This window comes from Lycium barbarum, chromosome 5, assembly GCF_019175385.1.
Source record: "Lycium barbarum isolate Lr01 chromosome 5, ASM1917538v2, whole genome shotgun sequence".
NCBI classification, from domain to species: domain Eukaryota; kingdom Viridiplantae; phylum Streptophyta; class Magnoliopsida; order Solanales; family Solanaceae; genus Lycium; species Lycium barbarum.
The window spans coordinates 114005187-114030787 of record NC_083341.1 but is presented as its reverse complement, the minus strand read 5'-3'; the positions used below and the strand labels follow the sequence as shown (position 1 = coordinate 114030787).

At 37.9% G+C, this 25601-nt stretch overlaps 1 protein-coding gene across 4 annotated transcripts; it reads left to right on the top strand.

The window, feature by feature from the left end:
- The first annotated feature begins 350 nt into the window (after window positions 1-350).
- On the top strand, window positions 351-21013 carry LOC132641178 (mRNA export factor GLE1). 4 transcript variants are annotated; one of them, XR_009582740.1, is made up of 16 exons: window positions 351-663; window positions 849-936; window positions 2737-2904; window positions 3008-3163; window positions 3557-3677; window positions 3796-3944; window positions 4741-4912; window positions 5401-5608; window positions 11925-12034; window positions 16812-16882; window positions 17049-17130; window positions 17393-17479; window positions 18358-18441; window positions 18658-18789; window positions 19378-20020; window positions 20108-20390. XR_009582740.1 is itself a non-coding variant. In XM_060358076.1 (16 exons), coding segments are annotated over exons 2-16 (1929 nt in total). In that variant the 5' UTR covers window positions 355-649; window positions 849-934; the 3' UTR covers window positions 20867-21013. The 4 variants fall into 4 exon arrangements, 3 of the variants coding, with proteins under 3 accessions (XP_060214060.1, XP_060214059.1, XP_060214057.1); XM_060358076.1 differs by lacking the exons at window positions 19378-20020; window positions 20108-20390 and adding exons at window positions 20397-20519; window positions 20603-21013 and having other exon boundaries at window positions 355-649; XM_060358074.1 differs by lacking the exons at window positions 19378-20020; window positions 20108-20390 and adding exons at window positions 20397-20519; window positions 20603-21013 and having other exon boundaries at window positions 355-663.
- Window positions 21014-25601: the final 4588 nt, after the last annotated feature.

Sequence of the window (25601 nt, the reverse complement as noted above, 5' to 3'; positions counted from 1 at the left end):
TATGGGTTTGAACCCCAGCAGAGTAAAAAAAAATAATAATTTGCAAGATAAGGTTTTCATAGAAACTATGCCTATTTGGGACAAAGTTATGCCTTAAGGCATAGTTCTGCCTGACAAGGCATAATTTCGTAGAAATTAAGTTACACTACAAAACTATGCCTTAATTTAAGTTATACTACAAAATTATGCCTTAAGACATAACTTTGCCCGAATAGATATAGTGTCAATGAAAATCTTGCCTTGTGATTTTTTTTTTTTAGGTTCAAAATCAAAATGTCAGGATATTGTTGATTACTTTTTCATTGCTTAAAGTGCCGAAGGCCAAAAATTAAAGACCAAGCTATTTGAGGGACGAAAACTAAAGACGAGGGACCGTTGTGTAAGATGGATGGATTGGGGGTGATCAAATAGTGTAAAACCTTAATACCCGATTTCCTGTTGCCCGTTACACAAACTCATCATCACTTTCACCTTAGAGACCTTTCTCCCGCCCTTCATCACAAATTCAATTTCTCAAAATTCATACTTCACCCTTATTATTTATTCAACATTCTCTTTATCCAATTCATAATAAATACCTTATTTGATTTATATAGCAATTGTTTCAAGAAACCGAGGCTGCAAATTGAATCATCAAGAAAACTTCAAGGTTGAAGCTTTGCAGTAAGCAGACCCTTTTGTTGAATAAATCTTAAAGAAAATCAATATTATGATCTAAAATCAGTACCCCCTTATTCCTTTTTAAGTTTTTTCTTGTTTTTAACCTAGCCATGCACGTATTAGTAAATATTAGGGTTATGGGTCTTTACGTTTTATTGTTTGTAACTTTTGCTTTTCAATTGTAACAGGTAATTAATTATATTATATCTCAAGATTGTGAAGCCAGCCAGCATTGGGAACAAATACTTTATTTCTTAAAGCAGGAAAAATAATCATGTAAGTTACTTTCTTCCTATCAAGATACAGTTGTTTGAGTTGTACTAGTTAGATCCTGAACTGTAACCTTTTACATTCATAGAAAATATTTATCAGGTAGTTGTTTTGAGTTGTAAGGAGCTTCTTAGCCTACACTCAGTGAAGAATTATAGTGTGGGATAGATGTTGTAGTGGTCACTTCCTTAGGTTGAAGATTTGTAACCTTAAAACTGCGCGAGTTTATATTGGAGATTTGGAAAAATAATGTAAGTTAACCAAATGACGCCAATGTTAATTGACCGAGCTTCTAAAATTTGCTTATTTTGAAAAGTGTTTATTCCAAAAGTGCTTTTCAAAAAAGTACTTTTGATGAGAAGCAGTTTGTGTTTGGCCAAGATTTTAAAAAGTGCTTCTAAGTGTATTTTCTCAAAAGTGCTTTTCAAAAAAGTGTTTTTGGGGAAAAGCTACTATTTTTAGCTTCTGAAAAACAACTTCTGCTACTCTCCAGAAGCACGTATTTTCTCTCAAAAGCTTGGCCAAACAACTCACTTTTTGAAAAAAATAGAGGCACTTTTAGCCTCCCAAAAGTTTGGCCAAACTGGCTACAAATTTGGCCAGTGCATCAGCAACAAAATTTCCTTCTCTTAGACAGTGGACAACATTGACATGATAGCTTCAGCTTCTGCTTGAACTTCCCACGGTATAACACATTTATTCCCTAGCATGTTCACAACAAGTAGAGAATCACCATTTCCAAAATGAGATTCTGAATGTGATTGAAATCACACCATTGTATCCCCTGTTTGTGCTGCTTTAAATTCAGCCTTGTTAGAGCAGAACTCAATTCCTTGAGCATACGCCATAACTAATTTCCCCTTATGGTTTCTCAGTATACCCCCTATCCCAGCAGTACCCTCTATGATGCTACTACCATCAGTGTTCAACTTAAAGTGATACTCAGATGGCTTAGTCCAGGTGACAGGGATACTGGTTATATAATGTTTATAGGCATCACTATGTTCACAAAGGTTCTTCTTCATGTAGATCTTTAGGTGGAACAAGATCTCATTGCATATCCTGGGAACATAGCCTTTTTTTTCTGTCTATATTTTGCTGAGCATCTGGCTTTCCATAATTCCCAACATATGATGCTTAGGGCTGCCTGACATAACCACTTATGCAAACTGTTTTTGGCCACCACATTCCACCAGTTGTTTAGCATCCCTATGAGAGTGACCGCACTTGTTTGGATTCCAAGGAAACCTGCAAAATATTCCAGACCTTATTAGCATTTTTACTATTAAAGAAAACATGGTCTATAATTTCCTCCTTTGGAATGTTACAACAAGAGCAACTGGAAACTATATTCAGTCCAAATCTATAGACAACATCATCAATAGGGAGTTCTCTCTTTATTGCTCTCCACACATTGAAGGAAATATTGAAAGGAATATTTTTGATCCAGCATCTCTTCCATAGATCCATATTGTTTTTCTTCTGTCTGAGACAAGACCAAGCAGTTGAGCAAGTGAATTGACCAAGAGAATTGGGTTTCCAGACAGCTTTATCCTTGTAGTTTCTATCTCTTTTTCTATTTGTAGTACTTCACGAAATATTGATGCTATTTTTTTTTTCTGAGGGATGGCTTGGTTCATGTGACTTCTATGCATATGTTACACAAGATACCTTTCTCATGATTGTAGTGATAACGACTTCATATTTCAGTTTCTTTTGTTATAACAAGTTTATAGAAATTTCTGGAACTACAATATGTTTTAAGTAATTGTTTGGTTTTTGCTGATTTATGCTTATTTTTCACAGGGGTGCTGTTAAACTGCAACTTCCATTGCCGAAAAGTGTTGATGGAGTGACCCTGGATCCAAATCCTGATTGGAGCTTTGATGCTTTATTGGTCGAGCTCAACTCGATAGAGAAGAAGCTCAATGCATCATCAAAATTTCCAATACCTTTTACCAAAACAGAATTTCGGTATGTACTTGTAATGAAGTTTCTTGGTGAAAATCACCTCAAGTTTCTTTATATCATTTGGATAACATATGTTCTGTATTTTGCCTAATCTGTCTTTGCTCAGACAACTCTCGGCTTCAAAGGATAATTCTCGGAGAGGCTTTGTTATGCAAGTGTCTGATGATGGTGTGGAGGATATGGACGGAGATACTGAGCATGAAGTTGGTGATCATTTTCTTACGGGAGGAAAACGTTTTGCCTGTGATGAAATCTATCTGAGGTAACTACTCAATATTGCAGATATTAAAGTGTGTAAGAATGAGAAATATGTCGCTATGAATGCGCTTCCCCCTGTTACACGTCTCATAGTTGCTTGGTCATATAGCTGTTTAAGGCGTTACATGTTTATATCATTTACTAATTGAGCAAAAAGTTAGGACATCCTCAGCCAATAAGGAGGAGAGGTGGGGGTGGGAGGAGGGGGGGGGGAGCACTTTATATTACCTCATAAAGTTCTTTTTGTTTTGATAGGTGCCTCATACAGTTATTCCTATGGTACCTTTAAGACATGGTCATGTAGTACAGCAAGTTATAAGCTCATTGCTTTGCAAGTGTGTTTTATTAATAATGGACTCCCGGTTCATTCTTCATTAATGCTTTCATGTTATTTCAGTGATAGCGACCAATCTGAAGAGGGCCTGCACATTGATCTTCAACGTGATCTAATGGATAAAGTGGGATTGGTGGAAAGTGGTTTATCTGAGTTAGCTAATGAGCATCAGCGTACTATTGCGGTTGGTAACTTAATTCATATGCTTCCTTAACTTTCGCTGTCCATGCCCCAGTCTTGCTTCACTTCTGAAACGAAAAAAATATTAAACTCAATCTCTTTCTGTTACTACCTTACAACAGGAGGAAATGAGAGATCAATTATCAGCACTTGAAGCTGAGTTGATGGATGAAAGTGAGAAGCTTGCCTCCACACTAGAACGAGTTGAGAGAAATACTGAAGCTCAAAGGGAAATGAACCGAAAATTTGACATGCAGTACCAGCGTAAAATGTAAGGCATATTATTCTTACTTTGCGAAAAAAAGCGTGTTGCTGCATTAAGTTTTATTCATCATGGTTAATAATTTTTCTCTTTGTTTAATAATGTATAAGGTAGATGTTTCTCAGTGGGCTTAGTCCAATAACAATAGATGATTAAGCAGGAAACTTGGCAGACAACAAAAGGTGGTCTGCTGGAACTGATGGAAAATTTGTCTGTTTCACTATTTGGTCACTAAAGATCAGAATATTGTTTTAGCCTTACTGTGGATTTCACTTCTGCTGTTTCTGCTCTAGCAAGTAGCATAAATGGAAATGATGCATTTTCATTCTTAAAAAAGGCTGCTGAAAACATGCCCAATCAAATTTCAATTACTTTAAATAAAAGCTGTAGAGAATTCAGTTACAAATAATTCACTTTGGGATGGTAGATTGACAATTAATCTTGAATAATTGGAATAATGTGGTTTAGATTGGGAACAAGAGTGAGTGTGTTCATCTTATCTTGTTGACGTGAAAATTATAGATGAAGGTGTAAAACAGATTCAGGTGTGTGGCCAGCGAGCCGAGTTTCTGTATAGAGGAGGCACTTACAGGAAGTCATGTCACTTTGATTGCAAGTGGCTATTTTGTGATACAAACTACATGCATGCCCTTGTTAGCAGTTGACAAATGCACTCTCAATACAATACTTTGTGACTGATTAGCATTAATTTTTAAAAAATGTTCTTGTTCAATCTATACTCCTTTGGAGTACACTGAGTTTGAAGGTCAATCACCATGTACATGCTCCTATTGTATTACTATAGCGCAGAAGCACTTGATGATCTTCTAACTGCCGTACAAAGGGATCACGAACACAAATCCCAAATTGAAGAGAGGAAGATAAGAGATGATGCAGCTCGTGAAGAGGCCAAAAGGAAAGAAAAAGCTCTTCAAGAAGAAAAAGCCCGGCAAGAAAGGATCAGAGCAGAAGCCAAGGTTTGTATTTTTTTCTAATCCAGAGAGATGCACTATGATATATTCCCATTGGAAATTGCTTCATATGCTTAGTATAGAAGTTTCTTCAAGAAGAAAAGAGTTTGGGAAGAAAGCTCTTTTTATCCAATTGGATTTCTGTCACCTGCCATCTTGTGATTTCTTTAGATTTTACAAAGTTAACTATTTGTGAGAATCATCATCAAATTAGGAAGTAATAGTGCTTGTGTTGATTTAATAACTTAATACTTATTGATACTGCTTTTTCCTCTTGCGGCATACTTCTGTAAGTGCTAATGCTCACATTCCCCTAGCATCCCTGGCTTTCCTGTGAAAATCTGGCTGCTTATATGTCTCCCCTCATGCTGCATCTGTTGCCAAATGCCGTTGTCTGAAAAACCCGCCCTTGTTTTTTATGATTCTGAAAGAATTGAAGCAGTTTTGTAATTCAGTTTTCTCCTTTTGGGTAATGATAAGTTTTATTCCATCAGGTGCAGGCTAGGCTGGAAGCTGAAAGAGTTGAAAAGGAAAAAGCCGCAGCACAGGAAGCTGAGAGGAAAGCAGCCAAAGAATCTGCAGCTGCGGTGGAGAAGAAGACATCTGAGTCATTGGCGACTGCTCCTTCGGAGGGTAGCAAGATTTCAAGGGATTCTAGTCAGCCTGTGAGACCCATGTCTGATGGGCAGAGACATTCAGCAGGTATATCTCACTGTGTAGTCCTAGTGAGGGAGCGGAGATGGAGATTTGAGCTTCCTCCTACTCTTCTTCTTATTATTTTTTCTCAATCATTTCAAAAAAATAATAACTTAAACAAATTGCTCTACGCATAGTCTGAGAGGAGAAAACCTAATCAGTTATTTAAGTATAAGCCATATAACGGTAGATTAATTTTGATCCCTTATATACAGAGTTAGACATAAATAGTCCTTTAACTTTGTAGAAAATGAGCACTTCTGATCCAGGGCTTGATTGAAGGCTATTCACTGATGGAAAGGGTAACTAAATTTAAAAGCTGGGAATTAGGCTAATGGAAAAGAGTTTGTTAGGATTCTGGAGCAGACTTCCTTCTTTTTTTGCCCTTGTAAGTATGGTCTCAGCACAACTTAGTTGCCGTTTTTGATGACATATACACAAATGTTACTTTCTCAAAAAGAAAAGGGGCTAATGGAAAAGAGGTTAACTGTGAAGATAAAACACTCCAGAAAATACACTCTTGAAATGTTCTTACCTGGGACTGTCTGGCTCAATTGTTCACAACCATGGTAAGAATTGTAGTGGTTCTGGAGGCAAACTTGGGGAATGGAGTCTTAGAACTACTTAAACATTAAGCAGGTAACTGATCAGTATATATGTGTCTGACGAGCAACGGGCGTACAAGTCACCTTGAAGCTGTGAAACTTCTCTGTGGCCAAGGGCCATGCAATTACATTTTTCCAGTTTATGACAACCAATGCCGACAGAGTGCATGATGAAGCAGAAATGCAACTTGATCTGATGTAGAACTAGTGTTGTTTGTATTATTCATCAACAAGTCTATTAATCTGTTCGAAGGGAGAAACATGAATACGATGATATCATTTCACTGACGTTGGCCTTCCTCATCTGTTATGTCATCTCTTAGAGCGAAATGTCAATCTTAATTTTTTTTTTGAAAAATGGTAATGTATGAAATGTCAATCTTTATTCTGGATATTGTTCTGTAATTGCTACTTACTGCAGACTGAATAAAATGAATTTCTCTTAATTTCATCGGCGGAGTCAAGCTTAAAAGTAAAGTATCCCAAAAAAATAAAGCAAATTTCTAACCAGTAACCAGATCATTTGACTAGCAAATAAATGTCCTGTCTCCAGTTCGAGGTAAAATATATCTATTCAGTCTTCTTTCTGAAAATAGAAGTTCTTCGTCAATGCCGTCACCAGGCTCCCACAGACTCCCCTTCTTGAAATTTACCCCTTGTAGGTTTTCTCCTTTTTTTTCTTTTTTTTGAGAACAGTTTAACATTTCTATTATGAACAAAGAATACACCAATAGTGTACTTCAGTAGTAATTACAAGTAGTAGTCACAAAAGCAAAACCTACCACCTATTCCTTCATAAGCTATCTAAAATCTTAGCTATGTCCTCTGCCTCCTGAGAGAGTTCACGAATACACCAAAAATAGAAAAACACTAGACAGTTCATTTTTAACTTCTGGAAAGTGATACTTATTTTCAAACCATCTCTGATTCCTCTCCTTCCATAGTGTCCACCAGATGCAGGCTGGGACAATATTCCATTTCTCCCTGTGTCCTGGCAGATTCCCATCTCTGTTCCAGCAAGCTAGAGCTTCAACTGTACTCCTTGGCATTGTCCATCTTAGACCATTCAAATTAAGAAAATCTGCCAGAGTTGTTCTGCCACTTTACAGTGTAAGAAAGATGATTAATCGTCTCTGCTTCAGCTTCACAAAAAAAAACATCTGGAACATAGTTGAAGACCCCTCTTCATCACACTGTCTTGAATTAAAACAGTCTGTCTAGCCACTAACCAAGTGAAACATGCCACCTTGTAAGGAATCTTAACTTTCCAAATCAACTTCCAAGGCCAAAATCCCAGCTGAGTATTTTTGTTATGAATGCATTTGTAGGCTGATTTGACAGAGAATATCCCTTCTTTTCCTTCAACCAAAATAGACTGTCCACATTAGTGGAAAAATCTTTGAACTGCTCAATAGTGTTGTAAAATTCTGTCAACCTTCCCCCCCCCCCCAAAATCATTGAGCAATCTCCTATAACTGAGATTCCAACCAAAATTATCCCTAACTTCCAAAATAGTTGCCATCTTCTGTTGGTTCAAATTGTAAATCTCAGGGAACAGATGCTACAAAGAGTATTGACCAACCCAAACATCATGCCAGAAATATGTTTCCCCCCCATTGCCTACTATGCCAAATTTTGGGCCACAAATTCCTGATGGATCTCCACAAGCCAACACCATAAGGACTCTTTACTTCCTTGGTAATCCATTGATCTTCCATCCCATATCTAGACAGAATAGTTTCTTTCCACAAAGTCTGTTCCTCTGATGCAAATCTCCAGAGCCATTTCAGTAAAAGGCTCTGGTTGTTAATTTTCAGGTTCTTAACTCCCATTCCACCAGTGTTATCAAAGCGTGCTTAAGCCCTGAAGCGGGGCTCAAAACATGTTGAGCGCTTCGCCTCGCTTTATGTGCGGTTCAGTGTCGTCATCAAGGCTCTAAGACATACTTTTCCTTGCCAATGAGCCTCTCTTGAGGAGGTGACACTAGATGATTGATAGTTCACTTTATCGTAATATTTATATTTGTTATTCATGCTTATTATTATTATTATTATTAATCTTGGACGAAACAAATATATATTTGTATTGTTGCACCATTGCGCTTTTTTTTCATTAAAGCCCACGCTTTATTTGTGCTTCGCGCTTAAAGCCCCAACTGACCTTAGAGCTTTTTTGCGCTTTTCGCTTTTGATAACACTGCATTCCACCTCTTTGCTTGCTGGAAATTACAATTTCCCAGTCTACTAAATGAATCTTCTTTGTCTCACAATTGCCTTGCCATAGAAAATATCTTCTCATGGTATCCGGCTTTTTAATGATCTCCCCTGGCATTGGAAATAGAGACATCATATGTGTTTGCAAGGCATCTAACACACTGTTAATTAGATTCAATCTACCTCCCAATGATAGATATTGACTCTTCCAATTAACAAGCTTCTTCTCACACTTATCCAAAATAGCATTCCAAATGTTCATATATTTACTCTTACTCTTAACACCCTGGGGCATTCCAAGATATGCAGTAGGTAACTCTCCAATTTTGCCACCCAAAATATTTGCTAAACTGTTGATATCTGCAACTTCATTAACATGATAGACAAAACTCTTCCTCCAGTTGATATGGAGTCCAGAAATGGCTTCAAATAGAATAAATATAATTCTCAGGTACTTCAATTGCTCACTCTCTGCATCAGAAAAGACAAGGGTATCATCAACATATTCGAGGTGGTAAATTGATAATCCTTGAATGGCTCTAGCATTAACCTTGAAACCCCTGATTTGGTTATTTGCTTGAGCTGTTTTCAACACATTAACCTTGAAACCCCTGATTCAGTTATTTGCTTGAGCTGTTTTCCACATATCACCGACTCCTCCCATTACCAAACTAAAGAGAAAAGGGGATAGAGGGTCCCCTTGTCTTAGTCCTCTCTCAGAAGAAAAGAAACCAGAAGGTGAGCCATTGATTAAGATTGAGAACTTGACTGTGCTGGTACAGAAATTAATCCACTTGCTTCCAAACCCCATCAACTCCAAATTCTTCCATAGGTAATCCCAGTTTTTTTTTGACAGGGTAAATAATTTTATTAACAAATAGGGGGAAACCCCGTATACAAGCCGTATGCTAAAAGAAGAGAACCTACACCAAAATATGGTTCTCAACAAAAGAGGTCCAATTCTCTGTACATATTGGGACCTCGTAAGTGCACCAGAAAGAAACTAGGGACAAAACACTACTCTGCATCTTTACAAAATCAAGTTCCACCCCTTTGAATGCCCTCCTATTCTTCTCTTTCCAAATGACCCATATGATTTCTAAGGGGCCTACGCACCATGCTCTCGATCTTTTCTTCCCTCTTCCATGAGTCAAACTTTGCAATGCCTCTTTCACTATACCTGACATAACCCCTTGCATCCTAAGCAAATTGATGACCATCCTCTATAACTGGCTAGCCACCTTACAATGCAAAAGAAGATGATCTACACTTTGCCCGTACTTTTACACATGAAACACCAACTGCCACAGGTGATTCTCTTCTTTCTCAGATTCTCCGCTGTCAAGATCACAAAGAAACAGACCTTCCTTGGTGCTCTAGGGAACCAAATGGAGTCATGGGGGAAAGTACCTTCCTCCCTCACTAGCAAACTCTCATAAAAAGAGCTAACAGTGAATGAGCCGCCACCACTCTCCCGCTACCTCCAATCGTCCGATAAGTTGTTTGGTGTGTCTAGCCCATACAACAACTCTATCCCAGTTAAGGTGATCATAAGCCCTTTCTATATCTAACTTGCGAACAATCCCAGGAACCTTGGAAATCATCCTCACATCCATACATTCATTTGCAATCAAGATAGCATCCATGATCTGCCTTCCTTTAATGAATGCCATTTGCTAAGCATCCACTAGTATGGACATTACTTTCTTGAGCCTTTTGGAGATGATTTTGTAAATGCTACCTATCAAGGCTAAAGTCCTTCAACTCTTTGGCTCCCATCTTCTTGGGAATCAAGGCTATAAATTTAGCATTGAAGCTCTTTTCAAAGTAACCTTGATCATGGAAACTCTTGAAAGCAGCTACCACATCATCTTTTACCACCTCCCAGCAATGTATAAACAAGGCCATGGAGAAGCCATCTGGGCCAGGCCCTTTGTCCCCTGCACGCGACATAACACAATCTTTTGTCTCTTGTTCTTCAAATTGGATCTGGAGTAGACTGTTGTCCACCTCATTGATCACTGGCTGTTCTTTAGGATTGAACTGTGGTCCCCATGATTCTGTTTCTGTGTACAACTTTTGATAAAAACTGTTGATCTTCTCTTTAATCTCTTCTGGATCTTCCACCAAGGCCCCATTAATCATCAGGCTATCAATGTTGTTGTACCTGTTGTGACAGTTTGTAGTCTTGTGAAAATACTTGGTGTTTCTATCACCCTCTTTCAGCCATAGAGCCCTGGATCTCTGCCTCCGTGCTACTTCTTCCCTTTTAATCGCTTCCTCAAACTCCACTGTTAGGACTGCCCTCAAATAAACCCCATCATCAGACATCATCCTTTGATCTTGAATCATATCCAAACCAGAAAGTTGATTTAGGACAACATCCTTGTAGTTTTTCTCCTTTTGCTCCAGTCAAATATCCAAGAAGATGAAAATGGCTACAGAAAGAAAAAAGAAAAAGAAAAAATCAAAGAGAGACATAGAGGGCGCTCCTTTTGAGATCAATATGGACAAAAAATGAATCAAAAACAAAAGAATTGTCCAGAAAGACTTAAGTGAAGGATGAGATAAAGAAAAATAGAACGTTGATGGCCATATACGTGTTAGATGTATATACATGTACACATTAACACTATTTTGATCGAGTTTATAAACAGAATAAAAAAAGCACCCTTAATGAAAGAAATATCAAGAATGCAGCTTCAATAGTTTCCTCTTCGTGGAATCGAGTATTTGTGCATTCGAATTTGATTAGGTAAGAGTTCGTCTCTTTCTTTGTCGGAAAAGTTTCTCCCACTATCAATATTATTCAAATATAGAAGGTGATAATAAAATAATAATAGTATTGAAACAAACGATTAAGTATGCATGCACTAGTCATAATTTGCTAATACATGTGCTGTGCTTATAATATATATGTTTTGGTTTGATAGAACTGAGAAACATAATTCTCTAGTTTGATAATCTCATCAACTGGTAAAAGAATTTCTCCGAGCTAATACCTGCGGCTTTTTTCTAACCATGGTTTCTAGAAAACCGAGGGTCTATCACAAACAACCTCTCTACCTTCAAGTTAGGGGTAAGGTCTGCGTACACTCTACCCTCCCCAGACCCCACTTTGTGTGACTACACTAGGTATATCGTTGTTGTTTGTTGTTGGTTCTAGAAAGGAACTGTTTTATTTATAGTGTTGTCTCTTTCCCATTAGTTCCATTTGTCCTGTTAGATCTTTTAGCCTTATGTGTTATCTTTTCTTGTAGTGAGTCTTGAGAGTGTTATATATAAAGGGCCTCTACCCTTTATTTAAGGGACTATTCTGGTCTTTTTCACCATAGTCTAGTATAAGAAGTTATTGTCAAAACTTTGTAGAGTCAACTTGATTTATATGTATGATACCCTAACCTCTAAGTGCCAAGATGAAACATGTACGGGTTGTTTTTCTTTCTATTTCTAGTGCTTCTAAATCTATCCCTTGATTTTAACTTTGCGATTTCCGATAAGCAGGAAATACAATCAGGGTGACAGAAAATGCTCAAAAGCTAGAGGAGAAAAGATTAAGCATTTACAATGAAATAGCTGCACAGAATGAAGCACTGGGGTTGAGTTCAAACAAGGTAACCTTGCAAATCAATATCTGAAATTTCGTTCCAGATTTATTAGACTATTATGCTTCTTGCTCCATAAAGTGTTCTTTGTAGAGGCTTGGGAATGGGGTTCCTGAACAGTTGCTCCCTCTATACTACTCGTTATGGCATTCTTCCATATGGAATATCCCAAAATGTGTGACACCATTTTATTATTGTTACTCTATTCTACTTTCACAATTTCAAAAACCATTGAAATATAATGATGGTAAGGAAAATACTTGGAAGAAGATGACAACAACAACAACAACAACAACAACAACAACAAGAAGCCCAGTATAATCCCACCATGTGGGGTCTGGGGACGGTAGATTGTACATAGACCTAACCCCCACCTTGAAAAGTAGGGCGGCTGTTTCCGAAAGACCCTCAGCTCAAGAGAGGAAAACAAGACAAAAGGTCAGACAGGACCAAGCATATCGAAAACAATATGAAAATAAGGAATAACAAAAGCGAGAAAGTCATGGTAGAACAGTCCGGAAAGAAAGGAGCATTAACTACTATGGATAAATAAGATAACCAAAGTACAACTGCCCAACAAATATAAGCAGCAATCAAATGCAGAAATCAAATGGCAATAAACAAATGAGCAAAACTACAACTACTATGGTGAAAGGATAAGCCACCTAGCCTTCTATCCTAATCTGAGTTCTCCACAACCTCCTATCTAAGGTCATGTCCTCGGTGAGCTGAAACTGTGCCATATCCTGTCTAATCATCTCTCCCCAATACTTCTTCGGTCTCCCTTTGCCTCTCCTGAAACCGTCCATAGCCAACCTCTCACACCTCCGCACTGGAGCATCTGTATCTCTCCTCTTCACATGCCCAAACCATCTCAGCCTCGCTTCCCGCATCTTGTCCTCCACCGATGCCACTCCCACCTTGTCTCGGATATCTTTATTCCTAATTCTATCCCTCCTAGTGTGCCCACACATCCACCGCAGCATTCGCATTTCCGCGACTTTCATCTTCTGAACGTGAAATTTCTTGACTGGCCAACACTCCGCCCCGTACAATAAAGTCGGTCTAACCACCACTTTGTAGAACTTGCCTTTAAGTTTTGGTGGCACTTTCTTATCACACAGCACTCCGGAGGCGAGCCTCCATTTCATCCACCCTGCACCAATACGATGTGAAACATCGTCGTCGATATCCCCATCTCCCTGTATAATAGACCCAAGATACTTGAAACTTCCTTTCTTTTGAATGGCCTGGGTACCAAGCCTCACTTCCTCGTCAGCCTCACGCGGTAGGCCACTGAACCTGCACTCCAAGTATTCTGTCTTGGTCCTACTCAATTTAAATCCTTTAGACTCCAACATCTGTCTCCAACCCTCCAGCTTATCGTTAACTCCGCTGCGAGTCTCGTCAATCAGGACTATGTCATATGCGAACAACATACACCAAGGCACCTCACCTTGTATTTGTCGCGTCAATTCATCCATCACCAGGGCGAATAGAAACGGGCTAAGAGCTGATCCCTGATGCAACCTCATCATAACAGGGAAGTGCTCCGAGTCTCCTCCTACCGTCCTTACCCTGGTCTTAGCTCCATCATACATGTCCTTTATCGCTCTAATGTACACCACAGGTACACCTTTAGCCTCCAAGCATCTCCATAGGACCTCTCTTGGCACTTTGTCGTAGGCCTTTTCTAGATCAATGAATACCATGTGGAAGTCCCTCTTCCGCTCCCTATACTGCTCCACCAATCTCCTTACAATATGAATGGCTTCTGTAGTCGAGCGCCCCGGCATGAATCCAAACTGGTTTTCTGAAATAGACACACCTCTCCTCACCCTCATTTCCACTCCCCCTTTCCCACACTTTCATAGTGTGACTTAGCAGCTTGATACCTCTATAGTTGTTGCAGCTTTGAATGTCTCCCTTGTTCTTGTACACGGGAATCATTGTACTCCACCTCCATTCTTCCGGCATCTTCGCTGTCTTGAAAATGACATTAAACAACCCAGTCAGCCACTCCAAGCCTACCCTGCCTGCATTCTTCCAAAATTCCCCAGGAATCTCGTCAGGTCCGGTCGCTCTTCCCCTGCGCATCTTACGAACAACTCCCTTAACCTCCTCAACCTTTATACTCCTACAATATCCAAAGTCGCGACGCCTATGCGAGTGCTCCCAGTCTCCCCACACAATGTCTCTGTCCCCTCCTTCGTTCAAGAGTTCATGAAAGTATGACTGCCATCTCTGTCTAATGCGAGATTCCTGTACCAACACTTGGCCATCCTCGTCCTTGATGCACTTCACTTGATCCAAGTCGCGTGCCTTCCTCTCTCTCGCCTTGGCGAGCTTAAATAGCTTCTTATCCCCACCTCTGTCCTCTAGTTCTGCATAAAGGCGTTCAAAGGCTGCTGTTTTAGCCGCCGAAACTGCCAACTTCGCCTCCTTTCTCGCCATCTTATACTTTTCCCTGTTCGTCCGCTTCTCTTCATCATCCTTGCTATCTACCAACTTCACATATGCCTGCTTCTTTGCTTCTACCTTCCCTTGGAAGAAGATGACGATGCCAAATATTTGAAGAAGGATATTTGGAGCCCCCCTATTGTTTCAAGTGCTTTTAAAGGTGGTATCTGGAGTAGCATCAGTAAAATGTGGAATGATTTTCAGCAGCATACTAAATTAAAATTGGGGAATGGTGCAAAATTCAGATTCTGGTATGTTGTATGGGTGGGGGAGGTAAGTTTGAAAGACAGGTTTCTCATTCTCTATAACTGTTCTGTAAATAAAGAAGGTAGTGTGGCTGCGTTTTACTCTTCCAGTGGGTGGTGGCAAATGAATTTTAGGAGAGGTTTTAATTATCGGGAGGTGGAGGAAGTCGGGCAACTAATACAATTGCTGGGTACAACAGTGGTGGAAGAGGGGATAAAGAGGATGTTATGGTCTGGAAAAGTACTGATAGGATATATTCAGTAAAAGCTGCTATAATCTGTTATTAAAAAATTACATTCTCAAAAAAAAGCTGCTATAATCTCCTTCAGGAACAATCTGAACACTATGAGCAAAGCTGGCCATGACAAATGTTTTGGAAAACTAAAGCACGTATTGAAGTTGCTTGTTTTGGGTGGGTTGTCGCTAGGAATGCATGTTTAACACAAGATAATTTGCAACGGAGAGGTTTTATCTTAAGCAACAGATGTAAATTGTGTGAAGAGGAGCTGGAATCAGACAATCACATCTTCATTCACTATAAGGTTGCTAAGCAATGTTGGGAGCTTATTGTGAATCTTTGTCGTGTAACTAGGGTGATGCCAGCAGATGTTAGAGGTCTTCTGGGGAGTTGGCAAGGCCAGAAGATTGCAAGGGCACAGAAGAAGTTTTGGAGGACCATCCTCAGTGTTTTTTGGACTATTTGGAGAGAAAGGAATAGTACTTGTTTTGAATAAAGGAAGAATCACCTCTGTAGAGTCAAGAGCACCTGTTTGCATAATCTGTTCTCTTGGTGTGAGAAGAGGTCTTTAGATAGTATGGATCAGTATATGGACTTTCTGAATTTGCTGGGTAATATGCAATACGTAGCTCTTTTAGGGGGTTTCTATTTCTCATTTGTACTTTTTTGTACCTTGGTACATTATCTATATTTCATAATGAGTAAAGCAGTACATGGGTTGTAGTGAAACTATATATACAAAAGTACTCCAATACTCTACTGTCCTATTCCTATATTGAATCTAAAACATCAATGATGGAGAATTTACCTTATCACACAAAATAAGAGAACTAGTTTATATTTTCTTTCACCACACCTAATATTTGCTTAAAGAAGTCAAATCAACATCCTAAACTCCATGGTCAGTAAAGTTGTGTTACATTTCATGTATGATGTAACAGAGAAAGTATTCAGAAAGTCCATATACTGATCCATACTATCTAAAGACCTCGTCGCTTTGGAGTCAAACCAAATAATGAAGTTCATAAGAGTTCTGGGTCGAGCTCGTCGCACGGGGCTTGCCTAGTGCGGGTTACCTCTCCTGTGTGGTTTGCGAGCTATTGCACAGGAGCTGGGTTTACCCTGTGCGCACCCAAAGGGTAGCGGCTGCGGGTTCCCATGTCATCAAAAAAATAAAATAAATGATGTAACAGAGAAAGTATTCACTTTGAAAGTTAACTCTTCCTTGATAACATAATCATTGGCCAATCCAATTGTGTTCTGGGTTGTTGGTCCAAGTTCTTTTAACTTCTTACATTTAATTATGCGATCCTTGCATGTTTGGGAAAGTTATTAAGACATTTTGATAAGTGCATTTGTGTCTTCATTTAGCTGAAATAATAAAACGAAAAGAAATAATGTTCTGTTGGTTCAGTGTAGGTTTTGTAGACCTCTATCCTCCATTGTGCACCTCCTCCCATGTGCATCCACACTCTGAACTCATAATTGGGATTTGGGAAGTTGTTTCTTATTGATTCTCGCACTTCAAGGTCTGTGGAAGACCTTCTTTGTAGAGATCGATTGCAACATTACTAGACGTTTCATGATGTTGCTTGATGTATTTAATTAATGCAGTTTAATTTTTTGACAATTTGCTTTTGAGTGGAATACTCAAAGACTTGCTTGTTTAGTTGGAATGTGATCAGATGCACTTTTCTGTTGCTTGATGCGTAGAATTATTATGTCCCATCCTAGCGGACAGAGATTTGGGCCGGACTTCTATTTGAGATCCTAAGGATGTTAATTTGGTTTTAGTAATTTCTGATATTTAATAGTTTAACACAAATTCTCTGTTCTTAACAGGCTTACCGAAAATATGAAATGGAAATATCCAGACGAATCAGAACTATCACTGGTTCAAAAGAAAATGTCAGGTATCTGGATACCTATTTCTTGGATTATCAACCCTATCTCCTATAGCTTTGATATTTTCTTTGAAACCATTATCTATTCCCATATTATTTTGAATAAACTTCAAACTTCAAAGAGTGCAAGTTCTATATTGCTGTTTGAACGTATATACTACTTTTCCCTGTGCAGAGTGAAAGCAGATGAATTACTTAAGTTAATTAGTGGATCAACATGTCCACAATCCATCAGCATTGCAATGTTCGCGCAGCAGGTAAAATCCTGAAGGAGTTCCTTAACTGGGGTTTCGTCTTTCAGTGCCTCTGATGATGTTTTTACTTCTTTTTCCTTTTTCTCTTTTTTGCAAGGGGCGGGGAAGGATGGGAGGGGTTTGGGGTTTGCATGTGTTTATGGTTGTAGAAAATTGCGGGTTCTGCATGTAGCAGTTGAGTTGTTTATATTGAATATATTTACTACTGGAGCTTTACGTAAACATATAAGGGTGTTTACTGTTATTCTGGTTTTCAAATTTATAGGTGGTGTCCCTGTGTGTGAACCTTACAGGAAGCTTTAACAGTAAAGTCTATGCTTATGGCCGTGTATTTGTCCATGTTACATCAAAGGTAAGTATGGTGTTGTTCTTAGTCTTCTTGCTATTATAGGTTCATGATAGTTCTCATCTTATAAGTGGGAGATTGACGTTAGTAACTGAAAAGAAAGCAATAAAATCCTTTTTGTTCCTTAATTGGCAAGGAGTACCAACGTGCTTCATCAAAAACCAGTCTTGCCTTGATCCTAGATTCATCATATTTGACTTCACTTTGAAGGTGCTTATTTTTTGTACACACTTTCTAAACTAAACATACTCTCCAGAACCAAAACAATCGGGGCCTCGAATTGTCAGGCAAGCAGTGGTTAATTGCTGGTCACATTCTCCACTTTACACTCAAGACTCCCGCTTTCTTTTTCCTTCAACAAAATATTGTTGTTTCTCTTCAACCAAAATATTTAATTTTTACCCATTTGAAGGCTTCAAAAACTCTTAGGAATTTAATGATATCTAATACCAAAAAACAAATCCAAACACAAACCCGAAGCTAAATTTCCTAAAACCACCAAAAATCAAATTTCTTTCTTTCTAAACACAATATTCAGGTCTGAGCTCAAAAGGTGAATTGCGGAAAATTAAGAGGAATACCTTCGCCGTTAAAATAGAAGTCAGGAATTTCTAGCCGGAGGGAAATACCTTTATTCAGCGTTGGATGCTGTACTCTGTCTCAGCACTCCCTTCGTACTGAGTCTTTATTAATAAAATGCCTCTACTTATTAAAAGAAGCCTAAGTGATTGAGAGGTTGTATTCTATAGGACTGTTAAACAACATAAAAAGGTTTACTTTAGGATGGAGAACTTAGTGTTTGAAAAGGCATCACGAATGCGGAACAGAAAGTACTAACTGAAGTAGATAACCATCCTTACGTATTGGTTTGCTTCTCATCACAGGTCCCTCGTGCCATGGATATTCTCATAGCTGAGTTGAACAAAGTTTGCATTTACACAGTTCCTAAGTACATTATTTACTCAGAGGTAATCAATAGTATTACCTGTTTGATATGAACACATCCCACTATTTTGTCCTTTCTGGGATTTTTTTGACTTGATTGTCTTGGAGCATGATTTTGCATTCAGTAAGTGCTGAAAACAGAACTTGTCTCAGACATCAGTTATCTTTCTTCACCCCATGATTCGCATCATATTTCGCTACCTCCACGTAAAACATTTTGATGTGTTCTTTCACTTCAGGCAGCATTCCAGACTAAAGAGGCTTATGACAAAGCTATTGGCTATGCAGAGGAAGATGGGAAGATAGAAAATACTGATAGTTATGTGAATCGCTTAAGTGCATACATGAAATTATATGGTGCTCTTGTTCAGGTCTGTTGCTTAGACATTTGTTACTTTTATCCTCTAGAAATCCTCAATGTTTATGTTGCCGACGCTCTCGTGTACCTTACTCCTTTTGGGAAAATATTGGTTTTGGCCTGAGTTATTGCTATATTCCAGTTTTGGTCCCTGGATTATTCGCGTGAGCATATCTGACGATTCTGACCAATGAAACAGAATGTGCTATCTTAGTCAATTCACTTATTAGAACTAACAAATGCTATAACGGACATATATTTCGATTCTGTCATTTCAACCTAGCCATTCGTCCTCCTTCAGTCTGCAGCGACATCAGCAGTTTCTATGCATTAATGCTTTCAACTTGAAAATAAAGGGAATAACAAATATACATATGATCAGCATAATCCGTGGCCATCATCTTTTAGAGTTGTGGTTTCAGTTTCTTGTTAGGTTCCTTTAAAGCCTCCAAAAGGAGATCCAAATGACTAAGAGAATGTGTCTGTCCTTCAAAATGAAAATTACATAAACATTTCCACCTATATAATATGGAGTGGATCCGTGCTCAATTCATTCTCCATCGTCAGTGTGATAAGCCTATCTTCCTCCTGTCGCTTCCAGGGAAAGGGACATAGAGTTGAGCATGACGAATATAAGTTGGGAACTTTTGTATGCATGAATGGTGTATCCTACTGGTTGATATTGATTGTGATTTGTGACGGTGTGCAACAAAAAAAGCCCTAAGGGCTAAAGATCTTTGGTAGGAGAAAATGCAAAATAATGACTTCGAAGGGACTCAAAAGGTTGCCCTGAAAGCTGAAGGACTTTCCCCTCAATTATAGAGCATATCCCATTCCCAACTACTTCATGTCTCTAATGTTCACTGTTTAGATCAGAGCAGTAGAGTTGGGTTAGAAAAGGATTGCTATGGATCCCTCAGGTTGACAAAGTGACTATCAAGCTCCAATATTGGAGATTGTGCTTGTGCTTCATCCAAACAAGAGAGAGTTTCCAGTTGCAGAAGCAGCTTTCTGTTAGTTGGAGAAGTGCCTATGGTGCTCTCGATCCAATAAGGGGCTTTGTATGATAGAGTGCAAAATATATCCGGGGTTATAGCAGCAAAGCCACTATCTCCTCAGGTCAATTGAATCCTCCAGTTAGACGAAAACAATATTCCAAATGGTCATACTCAACCAACTTCATCAGCGGAGCAGGAAACATTCTGGACAAGATGTCCTTTTTGCTATATGTACCAATACTACAGGTTATGAACCGAGATGTACGCTGCCAGAAATTATCAAAGCCATTTGATTGTGCTTACCCAAACTAATATCTGTTATTCCGTGTATAGGACTTCTGTTACGGGAGTTCTTGGTGCAGCGCGGAGCTCCTTTCGCCTGAGGTTTGATTGGAAATGACATCCCAAACTAGTATCCTTTAGTTGAATATGACATCCCATTAAACTTATTTGGTGATTGGACTAAAACTGCTCATTTTGTTTAATTGGAGGTCGGATGTGCTCAGGCCAATAGTCTAGGACATATATGATATATCACAATATTTCAGGGACCAAAATTGCTTTTTCCCCTTACTCCTTTCATATAGTAACTGATTTAGTAGTAAACCGCATTTTATGACAGACTGAAGTTGAGGGCTGCCAAAACTTGCATGGCCTCAGAGAAGGTTGGGCATGGATAGCCAGATTCTTAAATGTTATCCCTGCAAATTTATATACTGCAGCTGCATTGCAGGCTTTTCTTGAAGTAAGTTGAAAAAGCTTTTTCTCAGTTCCTCTTAAGTTAATAAAATATGGGTAGGAGTTGAAAGAATATGTCTTGGTTACCAGATGGCAGGTTTTGCTCTACACAAGAGATATAAGACACAATTCAGAAAGCTGTTGGATATCATTACTAAAGATTTTCTAACTGCATTGAAAGATCGAGGGGATGCAAAGTTGATGATGGTGACTGAGAAGCTCCGGAGTTATATAGAGTCAAATCAGTTCCTGAATGAACCCGAAGGCTGGCGCCTCAGGAGTTCTTTGGAATCACACGTTTTCACTCCAGAGTCAGATCAGCAGTATCATCACCAGCAGAATAGATTCCATTAGGTCCCTTCTTTTTTCCTTCAGTTACTGAAAAATTGTTAAGTCCACAGACATCAATAAGATGCTTTGTTCTCATAATTTGAATATGTAATTTGCTCCTGTAACATTTGTATATCATCAATGATGGTAAAATGTAATAGTGTTCCTCTATTTCTACCCTTCCAATTTTCATTTGGGTTTGAGTGGTATGAGGTAAGTCATTCCCCAGAAATACTTTCTAGAAAATGATTTCTAGGAAAATTCTGGAAATGTATTTCAGTGTTTGATTTGAGTGAATAATATTTTCCTGGATTTCTTTTTTTTTTTTTGAACTGATATTGGTATTAGGTTAATGGATACTATTTTGATGAAATTTTTGAATATCAAAGATTGTGATAAATGTCCCAAGTATTGGTAGAAGCTGTAATATGAATGAGATATCACATAAATTTGAAGGAAATGACTTTTGCCCAAAAGTGAAGAAGTTATTTTCCCCTTTTTGGTGGTAAATGTTTTCTCTAAACAATATTTTCGGGTAATCAAACACCAATAAGAGGAATATGGTAACGCAATGGAGAGGCTCCGTGGCATTGATCAAATGGCATGGCTGAAAAAGCTATAAGGAATGATAAATAAGCTGATTCAGTGTTGGTAAGTTGTTTGTTTGATTCTGCACCAGATTACAGATGGGTTCTCAGTAAGTTGGGAGTGGCTAGTGTTATTTCCATTTTCAAAAGAAGTCATTAGTCCGCAAAATGTAAGCCTTATTCATGCTGCATTAAGTTGATCAATTTAACATTGCTAATTTGTTTATGGTAGTAATTTTCTTGTTTTGTTTGCATCATATTGAAATGATTAGTTTCATTCTTATTCTTGTATTTCCCTTGCTGTTGCGGCTTACAGGTTTAAAAGGTTTTAAATTACACCAAAAGATAATAGGAAATTTAAAGTATTGCATGACTGTATCCTCTCCAGAGGTGAGAAATTTTACAGACTATTCCTCAGAATGTTTGCGATTCTTATTTCTTAATTTCGTCAAAAGATTTAACCAATCAAATGTGGTTGCATCGGTTGTTCTTGTTCTCAAGTGTGTCTGTGGAAGTCTCTTTCTTAGCTAAGTTAAGTGTTGAATTATCTTAAGATGTTTGACTTGCAATGGTTTTTGTTTTGTCCTTGAAGACGGTAACCAGAAATGGGAATTAGCTGATTCGAACATTTATAATTTTGATACCGGGAAAATAGATCCGTTCATTTACTCATGGCGCCACATATCTTGCTGTTTCTTTTCTCATTGTTTAGATGGAGCCACACATTTTTCTCTGAAATATAAACGATGCTCTGTCATTTTAGAGTGCAGGATCTGGTCACTTGATATGCTAATATGCTATTGTCATCCTTGTGTTTGTTGATTTATGTTGTCCAGACAAGGATTTACATTGGTCATTTTGCTATCCATGTGGGCGGCAACAAGATATAATATCATTCATCTAAGAAGTTTGTTGCTCTTGCACGAATGGTACCATAGGTTGCAGCTTGGGAGCATGAGGTTTGTGGAAGAACATTGCTACAACAATGATGATACTTGAGTTAAAGATCAGATTTGACATTGATTGATGACAATCTTTTACAAAAACTCTTTTAAGTCCTCTTCCTATTTTGTCTTATTTTATATTGTTTCTTTAAAGCAAAGGGTGATGCTATATATCCAGGATTAGTAATCATGACTGTATTGATGGAATCGTAATACCTATCGTATGACTTTGGAATTTGGATGGTTGTATGTTATGTTTATACAGGTACATCTTATTTTTCTCAAGAATCTGGTCGTCTTCTTGCTGAAGTAAGAAAAGGCAATGGAGATTCAATTTATTCTGTTGTTAGGTTGTTGGTAAGTTCTTCTATGTTAAACCTGGAAGACTACTAATATCTTATGCCTCTTTTTTTACTTCTTCCTTGTGCTGTTTTTTTTTTCTTTGTGGTGTCTGTGTTCTTTTCTGGGTGGCGTTAGTTGATTGTTTTGGAGAATCAAAATCAAGATAGGTCCACGGATTGGGATTGGAATTCTGTATCTTTTGGTAGGTGTGTGGTATTAGAGAAAAATGGTGTTTGATTTTGTCTGTCTCTAGGAACTTTCGCTTTGACGCTTGTTCTCTTTGCTTTATGAGTTGCCAAATACTCCTTCTGTTTAACTTCATCTTTAAGTACCTGGGTTCCCAAAGTAGTACATATTGTGCTTGCATGAGATAATGATATGCATGTGGTATCAAGTTTTTTTTTATGTTTTAATTTTTTTAAATTCAAAAGCACCACTTTGGTTTAGGAATTAGGCATCCTGTTTATTATCTTAGTTCATAATGTAAAGATATGGAGGAGGGAGACATAATGCCTGACCTCTCCTATTACGGAAGTGAAGTTAGCTACTCCTAGCATAACATCTCTGGAGGTTATACATAAATTACTAAAGTTGGAATTGTTAGGATGGACATAGTTTAGGTTAACATCATCCCTTACATAGTATTGTAATAATGTAGATACACAATTCAATAATATTTCTCTCATAATTTCTCATATATATATATATATATATATATATAAATATATATATATTCATCTACCACACTCAAAAGAAATAAAAAACCAAATATGAAAAACTTTTGACATATCATGCTTATCTTGAAAAGCTCACTGAGCAATTCAAGAAAATCAGTTTCTCTCCACCACCCAGAAAAAGAAGAAGTTCGTGGATGCATTGGCAACACTGGCCTCCATGATAAACATTCCTGAGGGAAAGTCCGCCCAATCATGATAGAACAAAGAAGTAGCTGGTGATTGCAACCTAATAGAAATTTTGGAGTTAACTCCCCGCATGTTCAATAGCGATCTTTTGGCCATTGAAAGGGCACCCAACAGTAAACCTTGGTTTACTGACATCAGGGAATATATTGAAGACCAAACGTATCCGAAACATGCAACGGAAAATGATAAGAAGACAATCAGGAGGTTGGCAATGCAATTCGTTGCGTGGGGATGCGAATTGTAATAATGTAGATACATAATTCCATGCGTCAATTTCGGCGACTGTGCTGCTGTCACTTTCTCTCTGGTGGTTGTTGTGCAAACCGAAACCAAATAGTACAACCTTTTTGTGACCTACTTTGGGACATGGAGAGGTGAAGGTAGGGATGGACATGGTACGGTATGGTACGATATTTGAAATTTCGGTATTCGGTTTTTAAAAATACAATACCATTACCATACCAAATTAATTCGGTATGGTTCGGTATTTTTAAGTTCGGTTTCGGTATTTCACGGTACGGTATTTCGGTAACCATAATTTATTTAACTTCGACTTACGTATATATCATCACCAACCGGACACTCACAAACCCAAAATCCAACAAGATCTAACCGATCCTGTCGCCACTGCAATTTGGGTGCTTTTTGAGTTGCTTGAGTACCACTTGCTTACACTTGTATGCCATATACTGATCGCTGCCTTGGCAGTCCTTTTCCTTTGGTCCAATGCATCCACCTTTATAAACAAGCCTCCACCCCAAATTCCAGAAGTCATTCTGCCTGAGGACATATGGATTGTATATATGTAGTATAAACTTCGGTACGGTATACGGTATCCATTTTATAAATACCAAATACCGTACCGAATACCAAAGAAAATTTAAATTCATACCAAATACCATACCAAATACCGTAATACCAAAACCGCGGTATTAAAAATTTCGGTATCGGTATGGTATTCGGTATATACCGTACCGTGCCCACCCCTAGGTGAAGGTGAGAGATTTTCTCCAATTTTCTCTCTCCCAACAAGGTTAGCTTCCCTTTATGTCCATCCACGATTTAAAATTTGATAATTACGATGTTTATGTTCGAATCTAGTACAATTTTGAAATTATTTGATCAAAGCCTGATATTTATTACTACTTTAGTGATTTTTTGGGAAAATTATGGTCCACGTCTATTTTTAAGATATTTACGCCATGTAGCCCATACTTTGAGTTTGTTACCTGATTTAGCCTATATTTGTGTGTAAACACCTTTTATACACTTTTATACAAGGTTGATACATTATGTATAATGCTTTTCCCCCCAGGTATAATGTTGTATACTCCCTCCGTCCCAAAAAGATTATCTTACTTTCCTTATTAGTTTGTTCCAAAAAGATTGGCACGTTTCTATATTTAGAAACAATTTAACTTTATGAGATGATTTACAGAGACACAAATATCTAAGGCATTTGGACCACATATTTCAAAAGTCTTCATTTATTTCTTGAACTCCGTGTCAAGTCAAACTAAAACAATCTTTTTGGAACGGAGGGAGTAATATTGTATATTGGGTTGCGTGGCTAATAATTTTCAAAAGTTGTATATTTTTGAAAATTTCACTTTTTTAATCTACTTCATCTTTGCCAGTTTGTGTGATGATATTTCCTTTTTAGTCTGTCTTAAGGAAAGGACATATTTATATTTTAAAAATAATTTAACTTCAAGTTCTTATTAAAAAAAGACGGTTCTTTCTATTATATTAGACTATTATATTTTAATTTTATTAGTACTAGTTAGTGATCCCATTTAACTTTGATGGGTTCGGATGTGGATGTTCGCATCCATTACAATTTTAAAATTATGGGATAAAATCTGATATTTATTGAAATTTTAGTTATTTTTTTATCTACTTTCTCTGTTCCAGTTTGCGGGATGACATTTCTTTTTGGCCTGTCTTAAAAAATGACACAATT

What these genes read in the sequence shown, in the direction of transcription:
- LOC132641178 (XM_060358076.1), top strand. An exon ending in ATGCAGTACCAGCGTAAAAT is followed by an intron (nt 3,945 to 4,740) that starts GTAAGGCATATT and finishes GTATTACTATAG; the next exon opens with CGCAGAAGCACTTGATGATC. An exon ending in TGGGGTTGAGTTCAAACAAG is followed by an intron (nt 12,035 to 16,811) that starts GTAACCTTGCAA and finishes TGTTCTTAACAG; the next exon opens with GCTTACCGAAAATATGAAAT.